At 23.7% G+C, this 10,000-nt stretch overlaps 4 protein-coding genes and 1 non-coding gene across 5 annotated transcripts in view; 2 read left to right on the top strand and 3 right to left on the bottom strand.

Annotated features, from left to right (window-relative positions):
* DDB_G0278747 (hypothetical protein) overlaps nucleotides 1-1,416 on the bottom strand; it is a gene marked incomplete at both ends in the record, with an annotated part of 1,689 nt that extends 273 nt beyond the window's left edge. Inside the window, one exon of the mRNA XM_636817.1 lies at nucleotides 1-1,416. This exon is cut by the window's left edge and continues 273 nt beyond it. Coding sequence (XP_641909.1) covers nucleotides 1-1,416 — 1,416 coding nt within the window.
* A 247-nt stretch (nucleotides 1,417-1,663) lies between these two features.
* Nucleotides 1,664-1,736, top strand: tRNA-Lys-UUU-13. The gene has a single exon. It is a non-coding gene; the product is annotated as a tRNA-Lys (tRNA).
* A 628-nt stretch (nucleotides 1,737-2,364) lies between these two features.
* Nucleotides 2,365-3,120, bottom strand: DDB_G0278745 (hypothetical protein; the record flags this gene model as incomplete). Its single annotated transcript, XM_636815.1, has 1 exon — nucleotides 2,365-3,120. One exon carries the CDS (start codon nucleotides 3,118-3,120, stop codon nucleotides 2,365-2,367), a length of 756 nt encoding a protein of 251 aa, XP_641907.1.
* Nucleotides 3,121-3,962: 842 nt separating this feature from the next.
* On the bottom strand, nucleotides 3,963-4,715 carry DDB_G0278743 (hypothetical protein; the record flags this gene model as incomplete). The annotated part of the gene is made up of 1 exon (XM_636813.1): nucleotides 3,963-4,715. One exon carries the CDS (start codon nucleotides 4,713-4,715, stop codon nucleotides 3,963-3,965), a length of 753 nt encoding a protein of 250 aa, XP_641905.1.
* A 1,106-nt stretch (nucleotides 4,716-5,821) lies between these two features.
* DDB_G0278963 (hypothetical protein) lies at nucleotides 5,822-10,000 on the top strand (the record flags this gene model as incomplete). Its single annotated transcript, XM_636811.1, has 3 exons — nucleotides 5,822-7,662; nucleotides 7,733-7,886; nucleotides 7,993-10,000. Coding segments are annotated over 3 exons (4,003 nt in total), but the record flags the coding sequence as incomplete, so codon positions are not given.

Below are 10,000 nucleotides of genomic sequence, written 5' to 3'. Positions count from 1 at the left end.
ATTTGTACCAAGAATATGATATGGATTATCGATTTTACCAGTTGTAATTGGTATTTTCTCTTGAACCGTTGGTGCATTCTCACCGGATACCAATGATGGTAGTTCATCGAAATCCGCTAAAATAATATGATGCTTGGGGAAATAGTAGGCGAAAATTTGAAACAGTTTAAAACACACTGTTGGAAGGTATTTAGTTTCGTCACCTTTGAAAAATGATTTAATATTGACCTTGTAGAAATTGATTATATTATTTATGAATGAGGAAAGGGAGTTGGAATCCATGGATTTCTCGTATTCTAAATACTCCTTTATGATAGGGTCGGTTAGCGGTCTGGAGTCTTCGCAATGGAAGCCAGAGATTTGTTTCTTTTGAATTATGTTGTCTTTTCCTTTAACAGTTTCAAAAACTGTGCTATCTACTATCGATTCAAAGATCCCATTGGAAGTGATAGTAATTTTATCATGTGGTAAATTATCTATTACTTCAGTTAGGATTATAAAACATTCATCTTTTTCTTCAGCTTGATTCCATTCTAAAATGTTTGCATTGGTGATATTTATATTTAGTTTAGGATGAGATTGTTTAATTCTTGTCAACTGTTTTTGAGCTAATGGTTTTGAAATTTCAATGATTTTATACTCCATATTCTCATAGATTTCTTTATGATTATCACGAATATGATTTAAAATATTCAATGCATTTGTACCAGATCCTGCACCAATTTCATAGATTTTCAATTTTGAATCAGAATTTTTAATTTGAATTTGTTTAAATTTCTCAATTATATAATTTGAAATACTCCAAGAATAATAAGGTTTAAAAATTTCAACAGGTGTAAGCCATGCATGTTCTAAACTTTTATAAATATAATGTAAATAGTTTGTATATTCTTTAAAATTTCCAAGTGAATTTAATTTTGGTATTTCAATATCTGATGGTATAATAACTTCTTTAGTTTGAAAATATCCATAATCTTTATTATATAATGATTCTTGAATAAAATCTCTCATTAATTGAGTTTTTTTTTTCATTGAATTATTTTTTGATGATGATGATGATGATGATGATGATGATGATTGATTAATATTTGAAGTTGTTGTTGCAGTAGTAGTAGTAGAAGGTGAATTTGTTGGTTTATTTTTTAATCTTGACATTGATTTAAATAAATCTTTTTCTTTATTTAGGACATTATAAATTTCAAAATCTTTTTGTAGATTTTCTTTTTGTTCAGTTATTATTTCATTATGTTCTTTAAATTGATTTTCTAATTCTACTCTCTCTTTGGTTTTATTATTATTTTTATTTGGATAATCATTTTTCTTTTTACCTTTAAATGAAGAATAATAGTATTTATTTGAAAAATTAATATTATTACAAAATGTTGTGGTTAATAGAATTTTATTTTTCATCATCATTGTTATTCGTTTTTATGAAAAATGAAAATTAAAAAAAAAAAATTAAAAAAAAATAAAAATAATAAATACAATTAAAAACTATAGCTACTTTATTATTTTTGGTTATTAATATTTATTTAATTTAGGAAATTTAATTAAATTATTTAAAATTATAAATTATTTTTATGTTTCTTTTAAAAAATAAAATTCCCCAAGAAAATATTATAACTAATTTTTTTTACTAATAATTTTATGAAAAATATAAAATGCCCAGATAGCTCAGTCGGTAGAGCGCAAGGCTTTTAACCTTGTGGTCGGGGGTTCGAGCCCCCCTTTGGGCGAAAATTTTTCAAAAATATTAAATAGATCAAGTGTTCGACTCCTACTGGATTATCAATACTAGAAGGAATTTTATTTGTATAAGCAAAATCCAACTTGCAGAGCTCATTAGTAACTAATTAACATGGCTCGTTTAAAAACCCACACAATTGGAGATGGATATCCTCCAAATACATGCAATCCCCACACAAATCGGTTAGAAATTCTGAAAAGTCAAAAAAAATAGATTATCCACTCTATAATATATTTAAAAACCAAATTATTAATTAAGTAAATTTGTAGATGGACTCTTTTTGGAAGTAATAAAATTAACCTTGTACTTTGATTTTCTTAATTATTTTTTATTGAAGCCGTTAGGATCTTTAAAATTGCTTAGACTTTATGAAAATCTTATAAAAAAAATACCTATTTAACCAGTATAATTATCAACTAAATTTTTAGTCTTAACCTTTCAAAAAAAAAAAAAAAAAAAAAAAAATAAACACAAATATTTTATTGTTTTTTTTTTTTTTATTTTGAAGAAATTTTTTAATTAAAAATTGATTTAATCAATTAAAAAATGGGTGATTGTTGGGATTTTATATATAAATATTTTTAGAAATTTCTTTTTCTATATTTAAAGTTTGCTTTTTAATTTGATTGAGTTTTTGAAATGAATAGTGTTAATGCTTGTGTATATTCTTGTTTATGAGTTTTCAAGTGTTCGATATGATTTGAATCAAACTTTACTTCATGTAATATTCTTTTATTTGGTTGAGCTCCAATCCTTAAATCAGTATCATGTATCCTTTCAATTAATTTTTTACTTGCTCCAGGAAAGTAAGTATCACAATCACTGTAGATTATTAAAAAATTATAACCATTTTTATAAATACATGGTACATCATTTCTACAATATTCTTCAATAAATGGTTTGAATAGAGGTACAAAATGTTGAATCAAAACTCCGAGTAAACCGATTTGAGTTCTCATGGCACACTTGAAACCTGTTATTGCATCTCTTGTATCCACTGATAAACCAGAATCTAAAACTATTCCATCGATATAAGATAATAGGTAAGCATATTTTTCATTTTCATATTGTTTTAAATGACCAGGAACAAAACATGCACCAACACTTAGTCCTTGAATATATAATGATTTTGGAGCATTGGGGTGAATTTGAAAGAAATTATGGATTTTTCTTATAACTTTTTTTGAACAAATTCTCATTAAAATTACTGTCATATCACATGGAGGAGTAAATACCAAAATATTAAACCCTTTCCAAATACTTTTATACTTATCAAGAATTTTCTCTGTTGAACCAATAAAACCAAATAAAACTAACAAAGGGGAAGTTGATTCATTTTCACATGGGTAGTATTTAATTGAATAAATTTTCATTTTTAATTTCCTATTCACTTAAAAAACATGTACAAAAAAAAAAAAAAATTTCGTTTTAAATAATTATTGGTAATTGGGAATACAATTGAAAAAATAAATAAAATGTAAATTTATATATTTATGAATTGTAAAAAAAAAAAAAAAAAAGAAAATTACTAAAAATTAAAATATTTAAATTTTTTATAAAAAAAAAATAATTTTATTGTTCCTTAAAATGGTAATAGAAGTAGTTTTTATTTTTATTAATAAATATAATAAATATACATTGGATATAGTTTATATTACCACACATTTAAAAATTTAATATTGGAAATCTATAAAACAATAAATTTCCATTCCCCCCTTTATAAAAATTTAAATTTTAATGGTTCGAATATTTAGTTTTAAAAATATCTAAAGTATGGACCAATAAAAGACAAGGAAAAAAATTCAATATAATTAAATTATATAAGAATTAATATTTATTGAAAAAAAAAAAAAAAAAAAAAAAAATATCTTAATTAGATTAGAATTTAAAATCATTATGACAACTGTCAAACAAAAAAAATAACGTATTAATTTCCAAAAGAATTCCAACACTTTTTTAAATTTTTTGGTAATAATAAATTATGTAAATTCTCATTCATTATTATTTTTGAAAATACCAATTAAATCCTCTTCTCTTATAGTTTTTATTAATGTGAAAAAAAAAAAAAAAAAAAAAAAAAATTTAAGTACACAAGCTCCTTATTAAATTTTTAAAAAAAAATAAATCTAAAAGTGTTACAGTTTTTTTAGATTGTTGGACCAGTGAATTATAAAGTAATGAAAAAAAAATTTTAATTAAAATAATCTTTAATATTTTATTTATTTGTAATATTAATAAAATTAATTATTGAATCAATATATTCTGTTTTATTGCTTTTTAAATGTTCAATATGTTTTGAATAAAATTTCTTTTCTACTATAATTCTATCATTATTATTTGATATTCTGTCAGTATCATTTAATCTAGTAATTAAATTTTCACTTGCACCTGGGAAATATTGATCACATGGGCTGTAAATAACCAAAAAATGATAGTTATTCTTGAAAAGATAAGGTACATCATGTTTGCAAAAATATTTAATAAATGGTTTAAACATTGGTACTACATGTTGAATTACATTACCAAATGTACCAATTTGAGCTCTTATTGCACTTTTAAAACCAGTAATTGCATCATTATGAGTGAGAACGAGACCTGAATCCATTACAATCCCTTTTATATATGGTAAAATATAACAAAATTTACCATTTTTATATAATTCCAATTGTTTTAAAAAACCAGACACAAAACTTGCACCAATACTTAAACCATGAATATAAATGATTTTACTTGCATTTGGATTATTTTTAAAATATTTGTTTAATTCCTTATTGAACTTTCTACAACCAACTCTCATTAAATAAATTGTCATATCACATGGAGGTGTAAAAAGAAAAATATTAAAACCTTTCCAACATTCTCTATATTTATTCATTACTCTTTCATTTGAACCAACAAAACCAAATAAAATTAATAAAGGGTCAGTTTCTGGATTATTATCAGAAGGATAAAATTTATTTCCTAACATTTTTTTTTTTTTTTTTTTTTACTTTAAACTATAGAAATTATTATTTAGTTTAACTATTTTTTTTTTTTTATTTTATAATTTTAAAAAAATTAAAGAACTATTCATTTATTTATTTTATACTATTTTCATTTTATTTTTATTTTATTTATTAGTTATTATTTTATTTTAAGGAAATTAAAATTAATTCTCTGGATCCCGCCCATTGGATTACCTCACGGTCGAGTGAACTCTTAACCTGTAGGATTTGTAAAATACCATTGACCCTTTTTGTTGAATTTTTTTTTTTGTTGATAATTTAGGGAAAAGTTTAATTAATTTCTTTTTTTTTTAAGAACCTATACGATTTATAAGATTAAATAGCGAATAATTTATCTAAAAACAGGTGGAAAAATAGGAAAAAAAATTTTTTTTTTTTTTTTTAAAGATTACGAGTATCTTTAAAAAATAAATTTTTTACCAATCAAAAAAAATACTTTAAAGAGTGTATAGTTCTTAAAAGTTTTAAATTAATCTTTTTATTTTTCCGGAAAAATAAAAATAAAAAATGTTTAATTAATTTACCAAAAAAAAAGTTTATATTCGGAAAATTTTCCTTTTAATTTTTTTTTATTTTATTTATTTTTTTTTTTTTTTTTTTTTTTTTTTTTTTAATTTCTTCCTCAAATCTCTAATGGTAATATGAAAATAAAAAAAAAGGTGGATTTGGAATTCTTTTTTTTTTTTTTTTTTTTTTTATTTGGCAGTTGATTTTTTGGAACTCCCAAAATAATTTGAAAATTAAAAAAAAAAAAATAGAAAAAAAATAAAAAATAAAAAATAAAAAAAAAAAAAAGGTAAAAACAAAACAAAACAAATGAATTTAAAAAGGTTTTTTATTGTACACATACCCACCACTCACACACTCACACCATTTAACAATAACACAATATTAAATAAAATATCTATTATCTACAAAAACATAAAAAAAAATAATAAATAATAATAAATAATAATAATAAATAATAATAAATAAATAATAATAAATTATAATAAATAAATAATATTTAAAATAATAATAATATAGATTCTAATAGTTATTTTAAATAATTCTATATATATATTATAGAATGGATTCAATAAATGTTATTGATGATATTTCTAAGAAAATCGATATATCACCTAGATCACCAACGAATATTTTACAAAATTTTATAAATAAACAATCACCACAACAATCACCACAAACCCAAATATCTCAACCACTTATTGAGCAAGATACAATAGTAGCTCAACCAATCTTACCTTTAATCGATGATAACCAACCGACATATTCACATATAATAGAAGATGAAATACTTCAACAACAACAGCAACAACAACAATCACAACAACCACAACAACAACAACAACAACAACAACAACAACAACAACAACAACAACAACAACAACAACAACAACAACAACAACAACAACAATCAACATCACCATTATTAAACCATGAACAGCAGCAACAACAGCAACAACAACAACAACAACAAAAAGAAGAAGTTTATTGTATATGTTTGAAAGGAGAATTTGGATTTATGGTTTTATGTGATGTTTGTGGTAAATGGTATCATGGTCAATGTATAGGTATGAGTGAAGAAGACTCAAAATCGTTATCTGGTTTCATTTGTAAATCATGTTTACCTTTAACTACAGAGATTTCATTAGATCAAGAAGCATATATATTTATTAGTTTCCATGAACATGATTTTAAAACATTAGTAAAAAAATATACTCCTCCACCACTTCCACCTCAATATGCAAAAAAAGGTTCTCCTAAAATTCATCAATCTAATTCATCTCATTCCTCAAATAAAATTTCCTCTTCTTCTTCTTCTACTTCATCATTATCTTCATCATTATCATCTTCATCATCATCATCACATACTAAAAGAGTTGGAAAAGATAGAGAAAAAGATAGAGATAGATATAGAGATAGAGAAAGGGAAACAGATAGAGAAAGAGAAAGAGAAAGAGAAAAAGATAGAGAAAGAGATGGAAATAAAGAAAAGAATAAAAAAAATTTTAAATTATTATTTAGTGATCCAATTGAATTTAAAAAAAGAAGTTCACATAGTAGTAGTAGAGGTAGTAGTGGTAGCAGTAGTAGTAGTAGTAGCAAAAGAAGTAAATTTAGTTCACACAGTAGTAGTAGTAGTGGTAGCAGTAGTAGTAAAGATAAAAAAAGGAAAAAAGAAGATTATAGAAGAGATGAATCACCATCAAGAAATGGTGATGATCCAATTAATGTAGATTTAACTTATTCACATTATGACGATAGTGAAGAAGAAGAGAGAATAAAAAAAGAAGGTTTAAAAAGATTAAAGCAATCTAAAAATTTATACGATATATCGCCATCAAAAGAACATTTATCAACAAATACTAATAATGGTATTAATCATTCAAAGAAATCATTGGATGATACAAAAATACTTTCAAATTCTCAAAAATTAAAAAATGATAAAGTTAATTCTTTATCATTGTCATCATCATCTTCATCATCAGTACAAACCCAAACTTCAATTTTACCTTCATCAGCAACACCTACACCATCAACATCAGCAAATAATACACCATCTCAAAAAAAAGATAGTTTATATTCCTTTAATTATACTAATAGTAATACATCATCATCATCATCATCATCATCATCATCATCATCAGCATTATCATCATCATCAGCATTATCATCATCATCATCATCCACAGCAACAACTACTACTACTACTAATACTACATCTACTATACAAGATGATAACGAACAATGTGAAAAAGAAAGAAGAGGTGCTTTCAATTTAATTAACAAAGCATTATTAATTGGATCATGTCATTTATATGAAGAAATTAAAGTAATTGCAAAAGAAATTGAAACTGAATTATTTAATCATTTTTATAGTTTAGATAAAAGAAAATATAAAGAAAGGTAAAAATTAATAATAAAAATTAATAAAAATAATGAATAATACTAACATTTATAAAATAAAATAATTCAGAGTTAGAAGTATTGAATATAATATTAAAAATAATCCAAGTTTAAAAGAAAGAATTATAACAAAGAAAGTTACACCAGAAGAATTAAAAAATTTTGATATTCAAGATTTAGCAACTAAAGAAAGAGCTGAAGAAAGAAGAGAATTGGAGGAAATGGTAATTATTATATATTATTTTACTTTTATTTTATTACTAATTTTTATCGATAGAAATTAATATCCATTTTTTTTTTTTTTTTTTTTTTTTTTTTTAATTAATTTAGGCAGTTAAAGGTAGTATATTACCAAAGGATACAACATATTATAAAAAAACTCATAAAGGTGAGATACAACTTCAACCAAATAATACTACTAGTTCTCCAACCAACAGTGGGATGAATTCGTTAGATTTAAAAATTGGAGATAATTTCAATGATTTATTAAATCGTTCACCAATAGATGATTATGCTGAAATGATCAAAATTAAAAAGAAAGATGATTATTCTGATTTTAATGGTGGTAGTGATGGTAGAATTAATGATTTCAGAAGTCATATTATTAATAGCAACAACATTGATAATAATTTCAACTATACTAGATTGGATTATGAATATTCAAAAGATAATAATAATAATAATAATAATAATAATAATAATAATAATAATAATAATAATAATAATAATAATAATAATATTAAAAAAAGTGGTAACCTTATTCCAATTGATACCTCCTTTGTAGATAATACAAGTAGCCTTGATAAGTATCATGATGACGATGGAGATACAAATAGAGATTATGAAGATGAATTTTTAGCACCATATGATGATGATCACTATAGACCTCCTGATAATATTAACAACAACAACAACAACAACAACAACAACAACAACAACAATAATAATCTTACATCAAATATAACAAATACAACAACACCATCAATAACTCCAATTCCACCATCACCACCACCACCAGCTACAACAACATCAACAACAACAGCAAATACTAATTTATTAAAAGAGAATGGAAACAATATTAATAATGATGAAAATAAAAATATCAATACAGAGTTAATTAATAATAAAGCTAATGGAATTAATAGTAACAGCGATAATAATAATAATAATAATAATAATAATAATAATAATAAAAATTTAACAATTAGTGAAATAATTGGTAAAAATCCAATTTGGAATAATCTTATATTTAAGAGTGAAAAAGAAGATGATCCAAAATCTTTTATGTTTAATGGATATTATATTGGTGGTAGTAATTGGATTAATTTGGAACATCATAGAATTCCGCATAAAAGTTTTTATCAAAGAAGACCAAATCATCTTGTTTTAAGACATCTTGAAGAGATTGAAAAAATGAATCATACAATTCGTGATACTTCAATGTTGATATTAGAGAATTCAAATAGTCAAGATAAAGAAGGCTTTTCAAATTTACTTTATTCACTTTCAAATAGTGTTGATGTACTCACTGTCTCTAATCCATTCTTGACACTTCCTTCAATCAATGATTTGGTCGTTGAATATATTTATATATTTCATTCGAAATCAAAATGTTTACCTCAAAAATTTCTCCCAAAAACTGATTATCCACCAACACTTTTAGCTTTTGCTGTAATGAGAAGAATTGATAAAGAATTTCTATCTAAAAAATCTCACAAATTTAATCCAGCATCTTTATCTGTATCTTCCTCTTCTTCTTCAACACCAATAACAACAACAACACCAACAACAACAACAACAACACCAACAAATCGTAAAATATCACAACAACCACATCATCATCATCATAATAATAATAATAATCATAATCATAATCATAATCACAATCATAGCCATAATCATAATCATAATCATAATCAACAAAATAATTCAAACAACAATCATGTTCAACATATTAATAACGATAATCATGACCAAATATTAAATCATACTGATCATAAACAACAAAAAGATCAAGGACAAAATCATCATATTCAGGACCAAAATATCCAAATTCATGATAAAGTTCATGACCAAAATCAAGACAATCATAAAAACCATGATCAAAATAACAAACAAAATCATGAACAAAATCATGAACAACAACAACAACAACAACAACAACAACAACAACAACAACAACAACAACAACAACTTGTTGTTCAGAATGAATTCCATCAATTACAAGATCCACAAATTCAAAATGAATTCCATAAATTACAAGATCCACATATTCAAAATGAATTCCATCAATTACAAGATCAACCAAACAACCAACAAATTCAATCCCCTCCAATTG

Source organism: Dictyostelium discoideum (genome assembly GCF_000004695.1).
Source record: "Dictyostelium discoideum AX4 chromosome 3 chromosome, whole genome shotgun sequence".
NCBI classification, from domain to species: Eukaryota; Evosea; class Eumycetozoa; order Dictyosteliales; family Dictyosteliaceae; genus Dictyostelium; species Dictyostelium discoideum.
Note: the sequence above shows the minus strand (reverse complement) of the source record. Positions and strands in the feature narration are given on the sequence as shown.